General features: G+C 48.4%; 2 protein-coding genes across 3 annotated transcripts in view; one reads left to right on the top strand and one right to left on the bottom strand.

Annotated features, from left to right (window-relative positions):
* The window catches only part of Prkcsh (protein kinase C substrate 80K-H), an 827,425-nt gene that overhangs the window by 729,283 nt on the left and 74,529 nt on the right, over positions 1–23,613 (bottom strand). The gene's annotated exons all lie outside the window — the stretch shown is intronic.
* Ecsit (ECSIT signaling integrator) lies at positions 10,774–23,506 on the top strand. Its single transcript, XM_051156087.1, has 8 exons — positions 10,774–10,919; positions 16,833–16,951; positions 19,075–19,486; positions 20,850–21,073; positions 22,002–22,059; positions 22,146–22,294; positions 22,654–22,759; positions 23,200–23,506. The coding sequence occupies exons 2-8, from the start codon at positions 16,856–16,858 to the stop codon at positions 23,451–23,453; spliced, it is 1,299 nt and encodes a 432-aa protein (XP_051012044.1). The 5' UTR covers positions 10,774–10,919; positions 16,833–16,855; the 3' UTR covers positions 23,454–23,506.

The raw sequence follows: 23,613 nt of genomic DNA, 5'->3' as shown, positions 1-23,613 counted from the left end.
CCGACCCAGCCTGGACTACCTGACATGAGACCTCGTCTCAGAAAACAAATGAACAAAGTAAAATGAGGTGCTGAAGATGTGGTTCTGATGGCAGCGTGTTTGCCTGTCATGCATAAAGACCTGTCTCAAAACAAAATACTTGGGTCCTGTCCCCAGTCCTGCATAAACCAGGCACAGAGAGGATCAGAAATTCAAGGCCATATTTATTTTTTTGTTTTGGTTTTTTTGAGACATGGTATTTTTTGTTTCCATTTGTGTAGGTTTGGTTTTTCAAGACAGTGTTTCTCTGTGTAGCCTTGGCTGTCCTGGACTCACTTTGTAGAACAGGCTGGCCTTGGACTCATAGCAATCTGTCTGCCTCTGCCTCCCCAGTGCTGTATTAAAGGCGTGTGCCACCGCGCCAGGCCCTTCTGTTTGTTTTTAGCTCTTCTTTTTTCCTTAATTTTGTGTGTGTGCGTGTTTTGCCTGCTTGTTTGTCTGATGTACAAGAGTTGCCTGCTTAGTATCCACAGAGCCAGAAGATGATGCCCCGGACCTGGAGTAGTGGATGGTTGTAAGCTGCCATGTGGGTGCTGAGAGCCAAACTGGCAACCCCTGGAAGAGCAACCAGTGTTCTTCATCACTGAGCCATCTTTCCAGATTTTTATTTTTTTTTTTTTCGAGACAGGTTTTATCTGTGTCACCCTGGATGTCCTGGACTCATTTTGTAGACCAGGCTGGCCTCGAACTCAGCAATCCTCCTGCCTCTGCCTCCCAAAGGGTGGGATTAAAGGCGTGCACCTTATTTAATTTACATACTGAGTTTGAGAGGCAACATGAGAAAGATCCTGTCCCGAAAAATTAATAAAATTAAAAAGAGAGAAAACCAGTGGGGCATAGTGCAGGCCTTTAATCCCAACACTCAGAAGGCAGAGGCAGGAGGATCTCTGTGAATTCGAGACCAGCCTGGTCTACAAAGGGACAGCCAAGGCTACACAGAGAAACCCTGTCTCGAAAAACAAACAGAGAGAGAGAGAGAGAGAGAGAGAGAGAGAGAGAGAGAGAGAGAGAGAGAGAATGATTGGTCATGGGGCACACAATTTTAATCTCGACACTCAGGAGGCAGTGTCAGGTGGATCTGAGTTTGAGGACAGCCTGGTCTACACAGTGTGATCCAGGCCAGCCAGGGCTATATAGTGAGACCCTGCATAGGAGAAAAAGATGGGGAGAGAGGGAGGAAGGAAGGGCAGACAGAGACAGACAGAACCAGCGGGCTAAAGCCGGGCGTGGTGGCGCACGCCTTTAATCCCAGCACTCGGGAGGCAGAGGCAGGTGGATCGCTGTGAGTTCGAGGCCAGCCTGGTCTACAAAGCGAGTCCATGATGGCCGAGGCTACACAGAGAAACCCTGTCTCAAAAAACCAAAAAAAAAAAAAAAAAAGAATACGTCAAATTGTGTCAAGGTAGCACCCCTTGCCTCCCTTCCAATAGCCCTCTAAGGAAAGTCATGCCAGAGGAAAAGAGAAATGTGTTGGGCCGTCCAGCCTGAAGGTAGGTAGTAGAGTGGAAATTTTGAATTCATTCATAGCCAGAAGCTGTTTCCACTGAGAGAGCAGCGATCACTACGGCTCACGCAAGATCTGGTGCCCCCTGGCGGCCAGGGCGCTGGGCGGGGGGAGGGGGCTGACGTCAGCGCTGATTCACTCGCGGGGCTCCCGGTCCACCACAGCTTGGCCATTTATAGAATCCCCGCGAGCTCTGAAGTCAGAGCACAAGCACGGCGGGCGGCGGAGGCCGCGGAGGCGGCGGGCGGGGGGAGCCCGGGTACTCCAGGGGCGGTGCTCTGTGGGCCTGCCTTGGCGTCCTGACCCTGGAGCGCAATCGCTGGTCCTATCTAGATCCCTGAACCACTCCTCCACAGGCCCACAGCAGCCCCTGTGCCTCAGTTTCCCACTCCTTGAAGAAGCTTGGTGCCTTTCAAGTTTGCTGATGTACAGCACAGATGCCAGCACTCAGGAGGTGGAGGCAGGTGCGTCAGGAGTTCAGGTCAGCATGGGCTACATAATGAGTTCCAGGTTAGCCTGGGATACATGAGACCCTGTCACAAAACAACCTTCCCCCCCCCCAAAAAAAAGCCAGGCTGCGGTGGCGCACACCTTTAATCCCAGCAGAGGTACACAGATCCCCGAGTTCGAGGCCAGCCTAGTTGGTCTACAGACTTCTAGGACACCAAGGGCTACACAAAGAAACCTTGTTTATTTGTTTTTTTGTTTGTTTGTTTGTTTGTTTTTTGTTTTTGTTTTTGTTTTTTTTTTTTGGTTTTCGAGACAGGGTTTCTCTGTGTAGCCTTGACCATCCTGGACTCACTTTGTAGACCAGGCTGGCCTCGAACTCACAGCGATCCGCCTGCCTCTGCCTCCGGAGTGCTGGGATTAAAGGCGTGCTCCACCATGCCCGGCTGAAACCTTGTTTCGATAAATAAATAAATAAATAGTAAAGAAGGAAAAGCTGGTGTCTTCCCTAAGCTTGAGGGGACTCCCTAAAACATTTCCCCCGCATTTCATGTGTTGGGGTGAGTGATTAAACACCACTACACGAGTGTCTCTTGGCAATCCCTCTCTTCCAGACCCATCTTGTCCTGGCTGTCTCTCCAGGAGACAGGTGGAAGGGGCTGAGTTTGAGACTTAGAGGTAGTGTCTGCCTAGCATGCCAGCATACAGTAGGGCTTATCCTAGCCCACCAACAGATTCATGTTTTGTTTGGGTCTGTGCACAGAGGGCTTGCTAAGCACACACAGAGCACTGGGTTCTAACCCCAGCACCGAACAAACCAGGCGCCATGTTAAAGGCCTGTACTCCCAGCTCTTCGATTGTGGGAGGCAGTATAATCAGTAGTTCAAGGCCAGCCTAGGCAACAGTTAGTCCTAAGCCATCATGGACTATGTCAAATGCTGTCTCAAACGGCAAACATAAAACCCACGTAAATAAAAATAAAGAGGGCTAGGGTGGAGGCTCGGCAGTAGAATGCTTGTCTGGCATGCACAAGGTCAAGGTTCATCTGTAAAGGTCAGACAGGTGGAAGATCTGGGGCTCACGCTCACCCCCTTTTGACATGGGGACTTAAAAATTATTTTTGTTTTTTTTTAAGGATTTATTTATTTTATTTATTGCATATGAGTGCTTTATCTGCAGAAGAGGGTATCAGATTACATTATAGATGGTTGTGAGACACCATGTAGTTGTTGGGAATTGAACTCAGGACCTCTGGAAGAGCAGGGGGCACTCTTAACGACTGAGCCATCTCTCCAACCCGTTTTTGTTGTTGTTGTTGTTTGGTTGGTTGGTTGGTTGGTTTCTTGTCTTGTTTTTTTGAGACAGAGTTTTTCCATGTAGCGCTGGCTCTCCTGGACTCACTTTGAAGACCAGGCTGGCCTTGAACCAGATACGCCTGCCTCTGCCTCCCAAGTGCCAGGATTAAAGGCGTGCACCACCACACTCAGCTTTTAAGATTTATTTGTTCGTTTATTTATTATGTATACAATGCTCTATCTGCATGTACACCTGAATGCCAGAAGAGGGCATCAAATCATTATAGGTGGTTGCTGGGAATTGAACTCAGGACCTCTGGAAAATCAGTGCTCTTAACCTCTGAGCCATCGCTCCAGCTCTTTTTTGGGGGGGGGGTTATTTTTTGAGACAGGGTTTCTCTATGTAGTCTTGGCTGTCCTGGACTCGCTTTGTAGACCAAGCTGGCCTCGAACTCACAGCAATCCGCCTGCCTCTGCCTCCCAAAGGCTGGGATTAAAGGCGTGTGCCACCACGCCTGGCCCACTGGGCACTCTTAATTGTACACCAAATGCAGGGGTAGCTCCTGGCACCGTTTGGGACCAAGGACAGTAGCAATGAGAGTGTTTTGCATGCTTCCATTTCTCCCCTCCCTGGGTCATGACCAGTGGCTAGCATTTTTCTAGACCATCCTCTATCTGTTAGTCTCATGAAGGTAGAGGCAGGTGGGTTTCTGTGAGTTCAAGACCAGCCTGGTCTCCATAGGCCAGGTAAGGCTACACAGTGAGGGAGTTTATTTCTATTTAGTTTATTTTTGTTTTAATTTCTGAAACAGTCTCTTGTAGGCCAGGCTGGCCTTCAACTTTCTATGTAGCTGACTCTGTCTCCTGAGTGCTGAGAACACACAACTACCTGTATTTTTAATTTTTAAATTACATTTATTTTACATAACACACAAACTCTGTGTGTGTGTGTGTGTGTGTGTGTGTGTGTGTATGTGTGTGTGTGAGTCAGGGAACAACTTATGGGAGTCAGTTCTCTCCTGTTATGAGTGGTCTAGGAGATAAAACTCAAGCTATCAAGCACACAGACGAAAATGGTAATTTTTAGAAAAAAGTTGTAAAAATTAGTTACAGAGTTCTCATCTTTACTTATTCCCAGCTGCTATGCTAACATTTCTTAAAGTTGTGCATAAATGTGTGTTCCCATGTGTTCATGTGCACATGAGTGTGTGTGTGCATGCAGGTGTCCAGAGGTGTTGGGTCCTCTGGAGCTGGAGTGACAAGGGATGTGAGTTACAACATGGGTTCTGGGAATTGAACTCAGGTTCTCTGCAAAGCAATGGCTGTTCTTAACTGCTGAGCTGTCTCTCCGGCCCCTAATGTTCACCGTTGTAAGTAAAAAACAAATTAACGTTTTGGTTTGTTTAGTCAGCTGAGATGGGATCTTGTTATGTGGCCCAGGCTAGTCTCAAACTCACAGGTCTCCTGCCTCAGCGGCCTAACTCTGAGGATTACAGGTGTGCACGCCATGTCCTGTTCAGGAAAACTTCCCTGTCTGCTGAACTAGAGGCCTCATGAGGGCTGTTCAGGGCCTGCACTTTGTTTGCTTTTCTGTCCCTTCTCTCTCACTTGGGTCCTTTTTCTAGCCTAGGAGAGCAAGCCACGCCCCTTCCTTGCACTTAGTTTCCCAGCTCTGCGGGGATTCTCGGCTGGGTGTTCTCCCTCAGCCGGCTGTGAGCCTGCTCCGTGGGCCAACTCTCAGCAGGGATTTGCGTGGAGAGTCTTGTACAGTGGCCCCAATGCAACTGAACCTTTCTGGGAAGGATACCGGAGAGATGACAGCATGCCTGTGTGCGTCAGCCCCAGGGCATGTGATGTCACTATGACTCACGGCTGCTGACATGAACGGTGGTCTCTGGCTGCCAGCACTCTCCACAATTTATCTAGGATTATTTTCAGGGCCCCATGAAAGAGGGACAGACACTCAGGGCCTCAAATATACTACTGTGTTCTATACCATACAGAACTGAGAAGGGACACAGGTGTCCAGCAAAGACACTTGTTTTAACAACTATTCAGGGCTACATTCCTTTGCCCTCAGTTTCTTAAAGTTTTAAAAAATATATATTTATTTACTTGAGTATGTGCATGCAAGCAGAAGCCAGGACACACATGTGAAGATCAAAGGATAACATGTGGAAGGGTCGTGTCCCCCGTCCCTCCTTGCTCCCCCACCCCCACTAAGTGGGCTCTAGGAATCAGAGTTCAGGTCTCAGGGCCTTCACAGGAGCCACACCACTGAATCACTGATCTGGGATTTTTTTTTTTTCCTCTCTCTTTCGAGACAGGGTTTTTCTGTATAGCCTTGGCTGCCCTGGACTCCCTGTGTAGACTAGGCTGGCCTTGAACTCACAGCAATCCACCTGTCTCTGCCTTCCCAGTGCTGGCATTTAAGGCATATGTCACCACGCCCGGCCTTTTTTTTTTTTTTTTTTTTTAAATGGTGGTGATGAGAACAGAACCTAGGGACTTGTGAATGCTAAGCAAGCACTCTACTGCTGAACTACATATGGAACCCCATGGCACCTTTTTTTTTTTTTTTTTTGTTTGTTTGTTTGTTTGTTTTTAAAGATTTATTTATTGATTATCTATACAGTGGTCTATATGTACATTTGCAGGCCAGAAGAGGGCATCAGGTTACATTACAGATGGTTGTGAGCCACCATGTGGTTGCTGGGAATTGAACTCAGGACCTCTAAAAGAGCAGTCAGTGTTCTTAATCTCTGAGCCATCTCTCCAGTCCTGTACCTTTTCATTTTAAAGCCTTTAATCATTTAAAAAACTTATGAGTGTTTTGCCTACACTTAAGTGTAGCGTGTGCCTTTAATGCCAGCAAGAGCAAGTTTAGTTCCCAGCACCCAGGGGCCAGGCAGCTCACAATCACCTGTAACTCCAGTTTCAGATCTGTTGCCCTCTTCTGGCCTTTTCAGACACTGCACACAAGCGCACAATCCACACTCAGACACATGTACAAACACATAAATAAAAATAACAAAACTAAGGGACTAGAGAGATGGCTCAGAGGTTAAGAGCACTGTTTTCTCTTCCAGAGGTCCTAAGTTCAATTCCCAGCAACCAAATGGTGGCTTACAGCCATCTATAATGAGATCTGATGTCCTCTTCTGGCCTGCAGGCATACATGCAGGCAGAGCACTGTATACATAATAAATAAAAATTTTAAAAAAGAAAGCATAAATCATATGGAGATGGCACACACTTTAATCCCAGCAATTGGGAGGCAGAGGCAGACAGATCTCTGTGATTTTGAGGCCAGCCTGCTCTACAAAGCGAGTCCAGGACAGTCAAGGCTATACAGAGAAACCCTGTCCCAAAAAAACTAAGAAAAAAAAAAAAAAAGAAAAGAAAAAAAAAGAAAGAAAGAAAGCATAAAAAAATTTTTTTAAGTTAAAAAAAAAAAGAAAGAAAATAAAAAAGTAAAAGAAAAACCTAGCTGGTCATGGTAGCATACGTACTCAGAAAGCAAAAGTAGGTGGATCTCAGTGAGTTCAAGGCCACTCTGGTCTACAGAGTAAGCTCCAGGCCATTCAGAGATTCATAGTTAATAATAATAATTATTATTAATAATAATAATAATAATAATAATAATAATTTTTAAAAATCATCTTTTTTAAAAAATTAAACATAAAAAAAATTAAACATCAGTCTGGAGAGATGGTTCAGAGGTTAAGAGCACTGGCTGCTCTTCCAAAGGTCCTGAGTTCAATTCCCAGCAACACAATCATCAGTGAGATCTGGTGTCCTCTTCTGGCATTCAGGCACACATGCAGGCAGAACACTGTATACATAATAAATCTCTAGAAAATTAACCATCAAAGGCAAAAACAAAGTCACAGGAGTGTAACTGAAGACCCCTGGTCCCACCTAGCTAGAGCCCCCTACATGTACAGCAAGTAACTAAGGCAAAAGCTATAGTGCAAGGGGTCATAAAAACAGAGGTCCATCATCTCTCACTAGACAGCCTTAAGTAGGCACTAAGGGGTTGGCACAGGGCAACCCAGACCCTAGATCTACCTCTGCCTTGTCTAGATGTATTAATGTTTTATGTTACTATGGTGAAATGCCTGAGACTGGGTAGCTTGATAAAAAAGAATTCATTCAGTTTAGTGTACGTTCTGGAGGTTTAAAGGCTCAACACTGGGTGACGTCTTCTTGCTGGCAGAGAGCCCAGGAAGTGCAAAGCATCACCTGGCAAGAGATGGGGACTGTGAACATGTCCTCTGCGTCCTCCCAACACACACACTTTTTGAGACAGGGTTTCTCATTATGTAGCTCTAGGTGGACTAGAAAAGGCTAGGTGGACCAGGTTGTACCTGATTCTGTCACTTTTCATATGAAGCCAATAGTACCTAATAACTGGGCCCCATTCTAGTGACTTTATGCAGTCCCAATCACCACTCAATGGCATCACCTCGAAGCTACACACCTGGGTTAAATTCTGTCCTTTTATGGAGGCAGGGTCTTATTACAGCCCAGGGTCTGCCATGTCAAGGATTATTTTGAACTGCTGGAGGTTCTTCTGCCTCCACTGTAGTGGATGTAAACATGTTTTTGTTTTGATCCCAACTGTGGAATATGAAACAGACTTGTGTGCGGGTGTGCAGTGTTTGTCTGCTGGAAACAGACTTACGAGAGGACACAGACTTACGAGAGGACACAGACTTGTGAGAGGACACAGACTTGTGAGAGGACACAGACTTGTGAGAGGACACAGACGTGGTGTTTGTCTACTAGAAGAGGAACAGTCTCTTTTGGGGGTGGGGCATGGTCTTTGCCAGCTAATAAACATCCTAGTACAGACTCTGAGAGGATGTGTGTGTGTGTGTGTGTGTGTGTGTGTGTGTGTGTTTGTGTGTGTGTATGTGTGTATACCGTCATTTGGCTGGTCATGTGGTCGCGTATCTGCTTCAAGGTGTTCCTAGAGAGAACCACTCCAGAGAAAGCGTCAAGGTTCCAGGTTTGTCTGCAGTGGCTGCAGTCACCTTTGCTGAATTGCTGGTTTGCTGTTTAACAGCTCTGCTGGAATCCTGACACTGAAGAGTAGAATTGCTCCAAGGAACTGAGTTTAAAAAGGGCCGGGCGTGGTGGCGCACACCTTTAATCCCAGCACTCGGGAGGCAGAGGCAGGTGGATCGCTGTGAGTTCGAGGCCAGCCTGGTCTACAAAGTGAGTCCAGGATGGCCAAGGCTACACAGAGAAACCCTGTCTTGGGAAAAAAAAAAAAAAAAAAAAAAAAAAAAAAAAGGTCTACTTCTCCTGTTCCCATTAACCTCTTTTTTCTCCTATCTAGGGTAGGTGAGTTGGAAGGGAGGTATAGGTATTAAAGAGCCCCAAATAAAGTAGGTTTGAAAAAGTTCAAAGCCTACACTCCATTTCTTGAGTTCAAGGGGGTAACAGCCTTGTGTTGGGCTCACTCACTTTCTTTTCCTTCCTTCTCCCTTGTCTTAGCTACAGATCCAGTTTGAGGCTAACCTGGGCTATATAAGAGCTTGTCTTAAAAATAGTCTGGGCTGGAGAGATGGCTCAGAGGTTAAGAGCACTATCTGCTCTTCCAAAGGTTAAGGGCACTATCTGCTCTTCCAAAGGTCCTGAGTTCAATTCCCAGCAACCGCATGGTGGCTCACAACCATCTATACTGGGATCTGACGCCCTCTTCTGCTGGGCAGGAGTATATGCAGATAGAGTGCTCATATACATAAAATAAATAAATAAGTCTTTAAAAAAAAAGTTAACCTAGCCCCTAAGCATAGCGGCACGTTAATCCTAGCACTTAAGAAACAGAGGTAGGCAGATCTCTGTGAGTTCAAGGCCTGTCGGAACACAGTCCAAGAATAGAGTCGTGTGAGAATTCGGAGTGCTCGTGAGAAAACGCCAAGAAAACAAGTCTTGTGACCTCAGTGCCTTTAAAACAGAGTTGTTAATGGAATGTGTGTTTGTGCTCCTTCCAGGGGTAGCAGACAGGAGTGAGTTCACTTCAGCTGTGGTTTTCCATGTTTCTGCCACATGTGGCTTGTCCTGTGATTGGACACCTTACTCATGTGATGCTTCTTAACCCTCAGGGTACAAACTGACTGACGCTCTGAACAAAGCTGGCTACTGCATGAGACTTTAGCCCGCCTCTCCCAGGTTCACACCACCAACTAGAGCAGGTAAACAAGGGCCAGCCTGGTCTACATAAAGAGTTCCAGGCTAGCCAGGGCAAGCAATATAGGGAGACCTTGTCTAAACAAAAGGGTTGGGGCTCTACCTCTTACAATGTAAGAGGCTCTGGATTCTATTCCCAGCACTACATAAACAACGCATGACAGCACAGGCCTGTAATCTCAGTGCAGGAAGGTGAGTTCAAAGTCAAATTCAGCTATATACAAATTCAAAGCTAGTCTGGACTACACAAAACCTTGACTTAAAAATGATTACTCCTGGGGTTGACAAGATGGCTCAGTGGGTAAAGTGCTGCCAAGTCTGATGGCCTGAGTTCAATCCCTAGGACCCACACATTAGACAGATTGTACCAAGTTATCACCACATGCACCACCCTCCAAAACAACAAAACCCTATACGCAGTCATTACACACACACACACACACACACACACACACACACACACACACAGAGGCACTATTATCTATACACACACACCAATTCCAAGGCATGATCCAATCACCTACACACATACTCCATAGGCCTCTCAGCCCTCAGGGTGGGTGGTCTGGAGTCAACCTAGCCGCCCAGTTGGGGCGGGAGAGGGGTGCCAGCAACGCACGTCCTTTCTCACAGTAGCCCTTGTTGTACCTATATGGCCATTTTACGTAGATGGAGCCAAATGTCAAACACTCTTATTAAAGGGGGTTAAAAGTGGCTGCAACCAAGCTTGATAACCCAGGTTTCAGCCCCAGTACCCACATGGTGGAAGGAGCACTCCTCTCTGACCTCCACATGCATACACAAAATAAATAACGTAACTTGAAATCCTATGAAAGCTGCTGGCAGTGTTGCCCACCTGAAGTTCCAGCTCCTCAGGAGGCTGAACCCTGAGGATCACTTTGAGTCCAGGGTTTTGAGACCAGACTTAGTACTACAGCAAGACCTTGACTCAAACAGCTCAAAAGCAACCAAGCAAACTAAAACTTTGCTTAGTGAAAACAAAGCTTGGGACTTGGGGCTGTAGATTAGGCTGGCAGCGGTAGACTGCTTGCTTAGCACGCAAGAGGCCCTGGGTTCCGAACCGGACGTGGTGCTTTCGGTCCGGAACAATAATTTACCATCTCAGGTGAGAAAACTGAATGACAAGACGGGCTCGAAGGTCGTACGTTTAGAGCCTCCGCCGCAGGAACCCAAGGTTCCCAGGCTTCTGGCTTTTGGTGAAGGGAAGCAGGGCACTGCTCCTCCTGAGGCGGGACCACTGTCCTCCCTCCTTCCTATTGGTGTATCTCTTCTTGAAGGCGGGACCTCCCGGTCACAGGCTCTATTGATTTGCTGTCACATTCGGCCCGTAACCGGAAGCTCTATGGCGCAACATGACGGCTCCGAGCGGTTCCACTGAGCCGGCTTGGGTCCCGGGCCCGCCGCGTGAGTAGGTGGGTCATGCGAGGGAGGGCTATGGGGCTGTCTGGAATTCGGGGCGTCCACATCCAGGCCTAGTAGGGCCGAGCCGGGGAGATTGCCCTTCAACTCGGCCTCAGAACAGGGCACCGTGACCTTTTTGGGGTGCAGGCTGGGGACCTGCGAGGAAAGGTTGCTGTGCGCCTCTTGCTGCAAATGTCCGGTTTCGTAGATGGGACAGCCGACTCAGGCCACACACATCGGCGGTGAAGGCAGGCACTGGAGCCTTCCAGTCTGCGAGAGACCCGGAACGTGCCAGCCCACACACATACGTACATAGCACTTCGCAGTTCAGATTTATCTATGTTTTGTAGCAACTTACCGATCATACTCGGCGTTTGGCACTTTCCATGTACCAGGCACAGCAATGAGAAATTAGAATGAATATAAATATAAATTTATTATTATTATTGTTATTATTAGCCAATTATTGAGCGAACCACAAACGGGACAGGTAATTTTGTGATTTCAAATAGTGATTGTTGCAAACAATTCCCCCGCCCTGTCTAAATGTGTCCCAAGCTGGCCTCGAAATCATGGTCCTCCTGCTTCAGCCTTCTGAGGGCTGGATTACACCAAGACAATAATAGGAAGAGGGTAAAACAAGTTCAAAGCCCTTGAGACCAATAAACTTGTCTTGTTTCAGAAACAGTGTGGCTGGGGCTACAAGGGATAGGGGGAGCACAGCAGGTAGGCTCTGTGTGATATGTGTTTACTTTGAAGGTTGTTATGGTGGGGGCACACATGTCATGTTGCATGGCGGAGGTCAGAGGACAATTTTTTTTTTCTTCTATGGTTTTTTTGGAGACAGAGTTTCTCTGTGTAGCCTTGGCTGTCCTGGACTCACCAGGCTGGTCACAAACTCACTTTGATCTGCCTGCCTCTGCCTCCCAAGTGCTAGGATTAAAGGCCTGCGCCACCCCGCCCAGCCCAGAGGACAATTTTGTTGAATTTTATCCATACGTTTTATGGTGGTTTCAGGATTTGAACTCTGGTCATTAGGCTTGCATTGTTCCAACAGCAAGTACCTTTCCAGATTACATTTTAGACAGGACCTTACTGTAGCTCAGACGGCCATGGAACTCACTGATTATCACCAGCTGGTCTGATTCTGGAGGCAATCCTCCTGCCTCAGACTTCCCAGTGCTGGTTTTACAGACACAATACTGTCTCAAATCCGTTTGTTTGTTTGTTTAAAGACGGGCTCCCACTATGTAGCTCTGGCTAGTCTGGAACTTGCTATGTCTGTGTAGATCAGTCTCACCTCACACTCAGAGATCTGCTTGCCTGTATCTCCTGGGTGCTGGAATTACAGGTGTGTGCCATCACACCTGGAGTTTTTGTGTGTTCATATGTGGGTGCATGGGCGTATGTTGGTACACGTACACATGCATGCACATGTGTACAGAGGATAAATGTCAACCTTGGATGTTGTTCCTTAGGAGCTGTCCTCCTTGTGTCTTTCACAGGGACATGAAGCTAACTGCTAGGCCAGCCGTGAGCTCAGGGACCTGCCTGTTTCTGCTTCTCCAATGCTGAGACTGCATGTCATCTCACTTTGTATGTGGGTGTAAATTGTGCTTAGGTATGTAGGAGGAAACATTAGGGCACCCTGAGCAGAAATACTCACAACTCTAATACGCGCAGGTGCCGCCTATGGGTATTACAGTGCAGATCTCACGCAGGAGGTCTCACAGGTCCTGGGACTCAACTTGCAAAGGTCTAGATTCTTCTCATCTAAATGTATGTCAAGCAAGGTTTCTACCGTGAGCCACACCATCAGCCGGTCACTAGGCAGAGCCTCCCTGGGCCATGTGCCCCGTAGCTCACTGGAGGGCTCTAGGCCAGGTCTATCCTATGGAATTACAGCCCGAGTCCAGTCTAGTTACACCTCCTCCTCACACCAGCAGCTGCAGCTGTCACCCAGAAGTTTGCTAGAAGGACAACTATGTTCCTGCCAAGTCTGAATCTGCATGTTTTGTGCTCCTAGGGCATGTATTTACACCCTTAGCTGTGCACACTGTGGACATTGAGAGGCCTCTCGTTGATTGGCTGAGAAACAGGCATGATGCCAGGCAGGAAATCAAGGATGTTAACAGGGGCTGTGGGGAGGGGCCTCATTATTGGATCCTTAGTAGAAACTGAACAAGTCGACACTGTGCAGACACTGGCTTCTTTAGGGTGTATTGGACTGACATTACTGACATGACTGTCAGGTGGAGAGGAAGGAGACAGTGTGTAAACGTGGCTTAGGTGTAGCTTTGATAAGAAAAAAGCAGGAAGCTGGAGGGAGATTTTGGGCCAAAATGGGAGATAACTATAAAAATAGTTGGGTTTTTTTCTTAAATAAGTTCTCATTGTGTAGCCTTAGCTGGCCTGGAACTCACAGAGATCTGCCTGCCTCTACCTCCTGAATGCTGGAATTAAAGGGGTGCAGCATTACCATGCCTGGCTCAACTAGAGGATCTATCTATCCATCCATCCTCTGTGTGTGTGTGTGTGTATGCACATGTGCACCCATGCCAGTGGAAGAGTGTAGGTCAGAGGACAACTTGTAGGAGTAAGTTCTTTCCTTCCACCCTGGATTCTAGGGATGGAATTCTGGTTGTCAAGACATGCCAGCAAGCTGGGTGGTGGTGGCACACTCTGGAGGCAGAGGCAGGCAGATCTCCGTGAGATTGAAGGCCAGCCTGGTCTATGGAGTGATTCCAGGATAGCCAAGGCTACACAGAGAGACCCTGTTTTGAAAAACAAAAGAAAACAAAACAAGACATGCCAGCAACTGCCTTTACCTGTAAAGCCATCTTGTCAGCCCCCAAGGTGATATTTTGCTTTGTATTGTTTTCTGATTTTTTTGCGGGGGTGGGTGGGGGGGTGGGTGGGGGTGGGGCTGGGGATGGTGGTGGTCTTTTCTTGTTTTTTTAGACAGGCTCTCGTGTAGCCCCTGGCTTTACACTTGCTATGTATCCAAGGTCCTCTTCCACCTCAGTACTGGGATTACAGGTGTACACCACTACTCCTGCCTCCAGAAAGTTTTAGTGGTCCAAGGATGATCCAAACTCTCCCTAACATGTTCTCTGATATCAAAACCAAGAAGTACACAAGAAAACTGTACACCAGTGCCTCATGAATAGGACTGTAAAATTCTCTCATATGGGTGTGCAAACATGCAAAAAGGAATCTATATCATGCCTGAGGAATTTATCTCCAAAATGCAAGGTTAGTTTAATATCTGAACATTTGTGGAATATAAATAGGACACAACCCTAAAATTACATGGCTATTTCAGACAATGCAAAAAATATTTGAAAAAAATTCAAATACTCTGTTGAGATAAGGGCTCACTGTGTAGAACAGGCTGCGTGCGGTGGTCCCTGTAAGCATCATAGCAGCAGCAAGACAGTCCAGATGAGGTTAAGAATGAAATTTGAGGGGGCTGGAGAGATGGCTCAGTGGTTAAGAGTGCCGCCTGCTCTTCCAAAGGTCCTGAGTTCAATTCCCAGCAACCACATGGTGGTTCACAACCATCTGTAATGTGATCAGAAGCCCTCTTCTGGCCGTCAGGTGTACATGCAAGCAGAACACAGTGTATACAGTAATAATTAAATCTTTAAAAAAAAAGAATGAAATTTGAGTCAGCACAACTTAGCTGGTTCCAAACTTCTGGAGTCTTAATACCAAGTGATTTGTTTCTTACACACTGAAACGCAGTGTAACTTTGCAAGAAAGTTTCCCTGTGGCAATTATCACAACGAAGCTTTGGGCATGGATACACTGACACCCCTTGTAAGTACATGTCTAGCAAAGCACCTTCCCCACAAAATGAGTTCTACTGACTGAGAACAGTGCTCAGGACAAGGGCCCAGAGAGGGAGGGTTTGTAGTAAGTATAAAGATGGGTTCTCCTGGCTGAGTTGGTGCTCAGCAGTCTGGGGCACTCCATGAGGCTGGCCTTACAGAAAAGCAAAGATTTCCAGCTATTAACACGTCCATTCCCAGCCTTCTGGATGGAAACCAGGTGTTGGTTTCTTCCTTCTCGGGTGCTGTGTAAGCTGTGCCCTCTACAGCTGGCCTCGAACTCACAGAAATACGCCTGCCTCTGCCTCCTGGGTGCCACCATGACCAGTGCAAGATTAGATTGTTTTTTTTTTGTTGTTGTTGTTTTGTTTTGTTTTGGTTTGGTTTTTTTTGTAGTTTAGGAAACAGACAAGGCTGTGCACTCTGGACACTTCTCAGTGCTGTACCAGGGCTTCCAACAGCAACACCCAGGCAAGAGAAAGAAAAGAGCCACGTGGAGGCAGCTCAGTTGGTAAAGTACTTCCTGCATGAGCCTGACCATTTGAGTTCTAGCTCAAGTGCCCAGGGTAAGGAAGAGATGGGACTGGGGACATGGCTCACTGGGTAAAAGTGATTGCTTCAAGCCTAAGGACTTGAGTTCAATCCCCAGCACCCACATGGTAGCTAACTATCAGGAACTCTAGTTCCAGAGGGGCCAAAGCCCTCTCCTGACATATCCACGCACTCATATGGTGCATATACGTAAATAAAAGCAAAATGTTCATCCATATACTGGCCCCCCAAAAAAGTTTTTTTCTAGTAAACAAACAAACAAACTAGGCAGCAATGGTGTATGCCTTTAATTCTAACATTCAGGAGGCAGAGGCAGGCAGATCTCTGTAAGTTACAAGACAGCCAAGGCTACACAGAGAAACCCTGTCTCGAAATACCAAAGTGGGGTGGGGCACTGCGATGGCTCAGTGGATAAAAGTGTTTGCTACTAAGCCTGAGGTCATGAGTTCAATCCCCAGGGCCCACATGATGGAAGGAGAGAACTGAATTCTGCAAGTTGTCCTCCATGCTGGTGTCTGGCACATTTGTATACACACACTCAGGAATGCACACATAGTTTTCTTTAAAAATATTTTTGTCTTGAGCCACACCTGTTGTCAGGTGGATCCTACTTTCTTTTGAGTGCCTCTCTCTCTCTCTCTCTCTCTGGTATTTGTTGTTGTTGTTTTGTTTTTGTTTTTTGAGATAGGGTCTCTCTGTGTAGCCTTGCCTGTCCTGGACTCGCCTTGTAGACCAGGCTGACCTCAAACTCACAGTGATCCACCTGCCTCTGCCTCCCAAGTGCTGGGACTAAAGGTGTGCGCCACTACACCTGGCTTGAGTATCCCTCTCTTAACCCTTGTGCTCTCACTTTTCTTTTCCTTTTAAAGTTGGAGAAGGCAGAGAAAGGGGGTTCCTTGGGGCTCACTGGTCAGCCAGCCTAGCTGAATTGGTGAGCTCCAGTTCAATAAAACACTGCCTCAAAAAATATTCTGGTGCATGCTGTTAATCCCAGCACTTGGGAGGCAGAGGCAGGCGGATTGATGTGAGTTAGAGGCCAGCCTCGTCTACAGAGTGAGTCCAGGATGGCTAAGGATACACAGAGAAACCCTGTCTGGAAAAACCAAAAGAAGGAAGAGGAGGAGGAGAAGAAACAACTGTCAGGTCTGAGTTAGTGAGATGACTCATGGTATATAAAGGTACTTGCTGCCAAGCCTGAAAAAATGAGTTCAGTGCTTGAGTTCAGAGACCCACATGGTGGAAGAGAGGACCAATTCTCCAGGCTGTCCACATACCTCCACACAAGTGCATGTGCATGTGCACACAGTAAATCAATAAATATAATCTGAGAAATTGCCAACATTGTGGTTCATGCCTGTCATCTCTGCATGTGGGAAGTGAAGGTGAGAGGGTCAGGAGTTAGGGCATGCTTGGCTACCTGGACAATGCAATACTGTGTAGTGGACTAGGCTCTTGGGTTGGACTGTGCTCTGTCACAGTGATGCTGTCTTACGGAAGATGCGTTGCCAGGCTAATGCTGTCTCCATCTTGCTCAACTAGGTGGTGGTTGAATCTACAGAGGCATGAGCTGGGTGCAGGCCAGCCTGCTGGCCCGAGGCCTCTCGAGAGGCTGGGGAGGCATCTGCTGGACTGCCCTGTCAGGAGCACCCTTTGCTCAGGTAACCACAGGCTGGGCATTCGTGTGTGGGGAAGGGAAGGCCTGGGCTTTATTGTCACCTCAGGATCAGGCCACAGAAGCTGAAGGTGGTCCTTGGCCTGCCTATCCTGGTCCCTGAATTAGTTATTTTGTCATTGCTGTACAGCAACCAAAAGCAATTTACATTAGAAAGTGTGTGTTGGTGCACAGTTCCAGGAGCTGAGTCCCAACTGGCCCCATGTGAGCAGCATACAGGAAGCCGAGAACAAACTGTGAGGGAGAGGTGGCTAGAAAACCTCTACATCCACCTCCAGCAGTGTGCCATGTCCTAAAGGTTTCATAAACCCCAGGAGCACCACCAACCGGGACTGTTCAAACACCTCAGCCTGTGAGGGACATTCCCAACTCACACCGTAACGACCTGCCCTCTCCCAGCCTCGTGGCTCCTTGCAGGATCATGATGCAAAATCATTTCATCCAGTTTTCACAAGTCCCCATGGCTTCCAGAGTCAGTAGTGTTTCCCATTCCAAAAGGGCGGAATGAAGGCACAGTGAAGGAATATTGAACCAAAGCAGGGCTGAAAGCCCAGCAGGGCAAACTCTAGACCCTGTAGCTCCAGTGTGTGAGGCGTTAGTTTCAAATAGCTTAGATAGCCCCACTCCTAGCTTTGCGCCCCAAAACATACCCCAACCCAGACTGGCTCGACTCGCTCTGTGCGGCTCTCCTCCGCAGGTATCTCATGGCTCTGACATCTCCAATATCTTGGCGTCTACAGCAGCCCAGCTTCACTCTCACAGCTTCGTGCTGTGGCCTCTCAAGGTCTCCCGCCCTCTTGGGACTTTCACACAGAGAATCCCCGGCCACACGCCACGGGACTTCAGTGGCTTCCTGAAACTAGATTGGAAGGATCCACCATGACCCTATCACTCTTGCTTCATGTCTTCAAAGCCACTTCCATGTGACAGCCAAATGTGGCTGCCAGCTCGTGCTATTTCATCACAGTAACAGAAAAGTAACTAATATAGCCGGGCGTGGTGGCGCACGCCTTTAATCCCAGCACTCAGGAGGCAGAGGCAGGAGGATCGCTAAGAGTTTGGGGCCAGCCTGGTCTACAAAGTGAGTCCAGGACAGCCAGGGCTACACAGAGAAACCCTGTCTTGAAAAACAATCAAACAAACAAGCAAAAAAAAAAAACAAACAGAAGTTGATACTGAAAAGTAGGGTGGCTGCTGTAAAGCCTGGGCCATGGTGTTTGGGGAAGGTGGAGGACTTTGGAAATTTGGTCTAGATAAGCAGGTGAATGCTGTGAGTTTGATAGGCCTATGAGGGCATTTCTCATTCAAACCACAACAGTGTGCATATGTGAAACAGGGGCATGCATGTGTGTGGATGCAGACATCCCTGTGAAGTGTTAGTGCTCTACCGTCTAAGGCGTCTTGCTGGTCCTTGCAATGTTTCTGAACTGTTTTCTTTATGCGCGTGCTCGCTCACGTGCATGCATATGTGTACTGCACCCATGCATGCGCATGCATCACATGTAATCCCAAATGGCCTGATCATGGAACATGATGAGCTGGGCGTGGTGGCGCACGCCTTTAGCCCCAGCACTCAGGAGGCAGAGGCAGGCGGATCTCTGTGAGTTCGAGGCCAGCCGGGTCTACAAAGTGAGTACAGGACAGCCAAGGCTACACAGAGAAACCAAAAACTAAATAAAACAACAACAACAAAGAACACGATGTGTGGTTCAAGCTAGCCCTGAGCTCTCCATTCTTCTGACTTAGCCTCCTGCGGGTTGGGGTTTCAGGCATGTACTACCATGTGACAGTATTTTTTTTTTTTTTATTCTTTTTTTTTTTTTTGTCTTTTTGTCTGTTTGTTTGTTTTTTCGAGACAGAGTTTTTCTGTGTAGCCTTGACTGTCCTGGACTCACCTTGTAGACCAGGCTGGCCTCGAACTCACAGTGATCTGTCTGCCTCTGTCTCCCAAATGCTGAGATTAAAGGCATGGCAGTATTTCCAATGCACTTTGGCATGATATTTCAGCCAGGGTTATCAGCCACAGTACCAAAGCTCCTCTGAGGCCCTCCATGACGTCCAGGGCACCTCTCCTGGAACACCTAAGCAGCAGCCATCCTCTCCCGCCAGGTGCCCTTCCAGGCCCCACGAGGCCTCCACTGCAGTGCAGTGACACACAAGGATGAGGTGTGGTTGGTTCCTCGAGCCCCCGAGCCCCAGAGGAAGCCCATCCCAGCTATGCATGAAGACCTGTTCAGGCCATCGGCAAACGGGGATCAGGACAAGGCAAACTTCCTCCGAGCAGTGCACAGCTTTAGGGAGCACAGCGTGCGCAAGCGCGGCCATGTGGACTTCATCTACCTAGCACTGCGCAAGATGCCAGAGTTCGGCGTGGAGCGGGACCTGTCAGTGTACAACCTGCTGCTGGATATCTTCCCTAAGGAGGTCTTCCGGCCCCGCAACGCCATCCAGCGCATCTTCGTCCACTACCCACGGCAGCAGGAGTGTGGAATCGCCGTCCTGGAGCAGATGGAGCGGCACGGTGAGGGAAGTGGGCCCAGCCTTTGCACCTGCTCCACTCCCCTTCTTTCTCGGTCTCCCGAGTCCTTTACAATCTCTTTCTCTCAGGCTCCTCCTCTTAGAATTACTGGGCTTTAGGTAAGTTTGAGAAGGACATACCTGGGATGCCCCAAGGCTGACCCTCAGTACCCGGTGACCTCAGATGCACACCTAAACCCCAGCTCCCCGGCAACCTCAGGTGCACACCTAAACCCCAGCTCCCTGGCGGAGAGAAGGATAAAGCTCATCCTTCACTATATAAATTGGTTTCTTGTTTGTTTTTAAGAATTATTTTTCTTTTTTGGTTTTTCTTTTTCTTTTCTTTTAAGATTTATTTATTATTTATATAGTATTCTGCCTGCATGTGTGCCTGCCTGCACGAGAAGGAACCAGATTTCACTACAGATGGTCATGAGCCACCATGTGGTTGCTGGGAATTGAACTCAGGACCTCTGGAAGAGCAGACAGTGCTCTCAACCTCTGAGCCATCTCTCCAGCCCCTAATTTTTAGGTTTTTTTGAGACAGGGTTTCTCTGTGTAGTCTTGGCTGTCCTGGACTCACTTTGTAGACCAGGCTGGCTTCGAATTCACAGCGATCCGCCTGTCTTTGCCTCCCAATTGCTGGGATTAGAGGTATGCACCACCATGCCTGGCTTTAAGATTTATTTTTAATCCCATGTATGCTATGTGTCAGTGGGCACGTGAGTGAGTGCTGGTGCCCAAGGAGGCCGGAAGAAGGTGTTGGCTACCCTGGACCTGGAGTTCATAGTGGTGCAGTACATGTTCCTTCCTGCCGCCATTTCTTTCTCCACCCTCTGTGCTCAACACGTACATTTTACATGGTCTCATGTAGCCGAGGCTGACCTTGAATTTGCTGTGGTGGGTAGCCAAATCTGGCTTTGAACTCCTGATTTTTGCCTCCTGTTCCAAGTGCTGGGATTACAGGCATGTGGCACTGTGCTGCTTTTATATGGTGCTGGGAGTCAAGCCTCCAGTTGGGTGTGTCAGACCAGCATTCTACTCAGCTATGCCCCAGCCTCATCCCTAGTCCCTGCCTCAAACCAAACAGAACAGACCACTGATGGGCCAGGTGTGGTGGTGCACACCTTTGACCCAGCTCCTGGAAAGCAGATGCCTATGAGTTCTGTTCTACATATGACAGAGTTCAAGGCCTGCCAGCTACATAGGTAGCAAGACCCTGTTTCAAAATAAGAATAAGGAAAAATAAAATCATGGAAAATACATTCATTCCCTTTCATTCTAATCTCCCTACTGCTTTGTTTCCTGACTTCAAACTTACATCTAACCCTGCCTCTCTGAGGCTCTGCTTGGTCTGCCCAGCACAGGAGTCATGCCCAACACAGAGACGGAGTTCCTGCTCATTCAGATATTTGGACGCAAAAGTTACCCCATGCTCAAGTTCATACGGATGAAGCTGTGGTTGACCCGATTCAAGAATATCAACCCCTACCCTGTGCCCCGAGATCTGCCCCAGGACCCTTTAGACCTGGCCAAGCTGGGCCTGCGACACATGGAGCCTGATCTCAGTGCCAAGGTCACTGTCTACCAGGTACACATTCCTGTTACACCCTAAGTGACCCTCCATGGCTGGGCCACATGGCTGCTCCCCTGGGCTCTGCTTACTCACCTGGTGTCCTGGCAGTGATCATGACCCTTCCTTATTACCACAGTTGAACCTGTCCTAGCCTATTTAGCCCTTGTAACAAATTACCCTATGTCAGGTGTATTAGTCCCCTTTTGTTGCTGTAAAAAAATCCTGGAGGCTGGGTACCTTATAAAGAGAAGAGCATTCAGACTTAGTGATACACATCTTTAATCCCAACACTTGGGAAGCAGAAGTAGGGGGATCTTTCCAGAGTTCAAGGCCAGCCTGGACTGCATAGTGAGGTCTGTGTCAGCCTGGTCTACACAGTGAAGTCTGTGTCAGCCTGGACTACACTGTGAGGTCTATGCCAGCCTGGTCTACACAGTGAGGTCTGTGCCAGCCTGGACTACACAGTGAGGTCTGTGCCAGCCTGGACTGCATAGAAGAGTGTCTGCTTCATGCCCGAGTGAGGGCGGGGGTGTTGCCTTCCTTGTTATCTAGGCATGGGGTCCCACTCCTAGCACTGTGACAATAGAAACTTTATGCAGCATGCTAGGCAAGCGCTCGCTACTGAGCCAGTTGTTGGTGCCGCCGTCTGAAGAAGTATTACTTTCTGCTCCTGCCATTTTTCACATATCTGGATAACCTGAGCTACAGAGGGGGTGACTTGGATGAGATCACTGCAGGTTGAACATAGGTTGGATGGCTCCAACGCCCCTTCAGGGTCAGCTCAATGTTGGCAGCTCTGGCCAAACTGGCTCTAAGCAAAGAGGAAAGGGCCACTTTTAGTGACCTGGCACAACTGCTCAGGATTGGCTAGCATCCCCTTCCCCTTTGCTCTCTTGGGCTCCCTGTAGAAGCTGGGAGTCACAACTCCTGCTTTTCCTTGCAGAAGTCTTTTCCCAGTGACTCGACAGGCATGGAAGATCGCCCCCGGCCCCACATTGTAGGTAAGGCCCCAGCGTGTCCCAGTTCCTGCTGAATCCCTCTGGGCCTTTTACTGTTAGGGCACCAACAGGTCTCATCTCTACACCAGGCATCCAGAGTCCAGATCAGCAAGCCGCCCTGGCCCGCCACGATCCTGCCAGGCCTGTGTTTGTGGAGGGCCCCTTCCCTCTCTGGCTGCGCAATAAGTGTGTCTATTATCACATCCTGAGAGCTGACCTGCCACCCCCTGAGGACGAGGTGAGTTAAGGCCAAGGGCTTGCTGCTAAGCCAGACCACCCGAGTTTGATCCCCAGGACCCAATGGTGAAAGGAGAGAACTGTCTCCTGCAGGGTGTCATCTGAGCTACAGAGGGCTATGCATAAATACACATAATTTAAAAAAAAAAAAAAGACATACATAGTAGCACTGAGGAGACAGAGGCAGGCAGATCTCTTGAGTTCAAGGCTATCCTTGTCTGCACAGTGAGGTCCAGATTAGTGGTAACTCCAGATTCTTGACTACGGGGGCAGGGCTAGCGCTGTCCTGAAGGCTCAGGTGAGGGGTGAGGTTCTGTGTTCTGGCCTCTGATCCTGTCTGCTCTCTCTTACCTGAGGTAGAAAGCAGAGGAGATCCCGGAGGAGTGGAACCTGTACTACCCAATGACGCTGGACCTGGAGTATTCAAGGGGTGACTGGGACGACTACGAGTTTGATGTGGATGAAGGTAAAAGCAGTCTCGGCACAGCACATCCTGTGTGGGGCCAGAGGGCTGCAGGCTGAGACACGCACTGCCTATTTCCCCAACTCTCCACACAGCCAGGGGTCACGCGCCCCTGGGGAACCTGTCCCCCTTGGCCACTGCCCCTCCCCCTTATAATATCAATTATGGAACATTTTATATTAACTAGTGACATGACCAGGATAGATGCAAGCCTCTGGTCAGTGTAACAGTCAAGTTATACGTGGGGGGCGTTGGGAGAAGGCATATGGCAGCCTCCAGGTTTGGGGTCAAGGTTAGCTTCCGGGTAGCATCTAAAACAGCAGGCGGCATGGCCCAAGTGAACCGTAGAGCATCCGTGTGGCAGAGAGGGCTGCTGCATGCATGCGTGGACATGGTCATGAGTGCCTCCAGGTGATGATAGCACAAACTCCTCTCTCCCACAGTGACAGAAGGCCCCATCTTCGCCATGTGCATGGCTGCTGCCCATGACCAGGCAACGTTGGTCAAGTGGATCCAGGGCTTGCAGGAGAGCAACCCAGCCCTGGCACAGATCCCAGTGGTATTCCGCCTGGCCAGGTCCACGGAGGAACTCCTCATAACCTCAAGGCAGGAGGGACAGTCTGCTTCCCATGTCCCTCCTAAGGGCCAGGAGGAGGATGAGGTCCTTCAGGCACAACAGCAGCAGGGTCAGAGCTGAGGCTGAGCTGGACTGGTATGAAATAATAATGAGAAAATAAAAAAATCAAAATCTCTTCCTGGCCATGTGGCTTCCCTTGAGATACTAGGCACGGGTTCTTCTGGCTTTACCATCTTGGGGCCCTCCTTTTTTAAATTTATCTTTTAAAAAATTCTGTTTA

The sequence above is a fragment of the Acomys russatus genome, chromosome 14, assembly GCF_903995435.1.
Source record: "Acomys russatus chromosome 14, mAcoRus1.1, whole genome shotgun sequence".
In the NCBI taxonomy this organism is placed as follows: Eukaryota; Metazoa; Chordata; class Mammalia; order Rodentia; family Muridae; genus Acomys; species Acomys russatus.
Note: the sequence above shows the minus strand (reverse complement) of the source record. Positions and strands in the feature narration are given on the sequence as shown.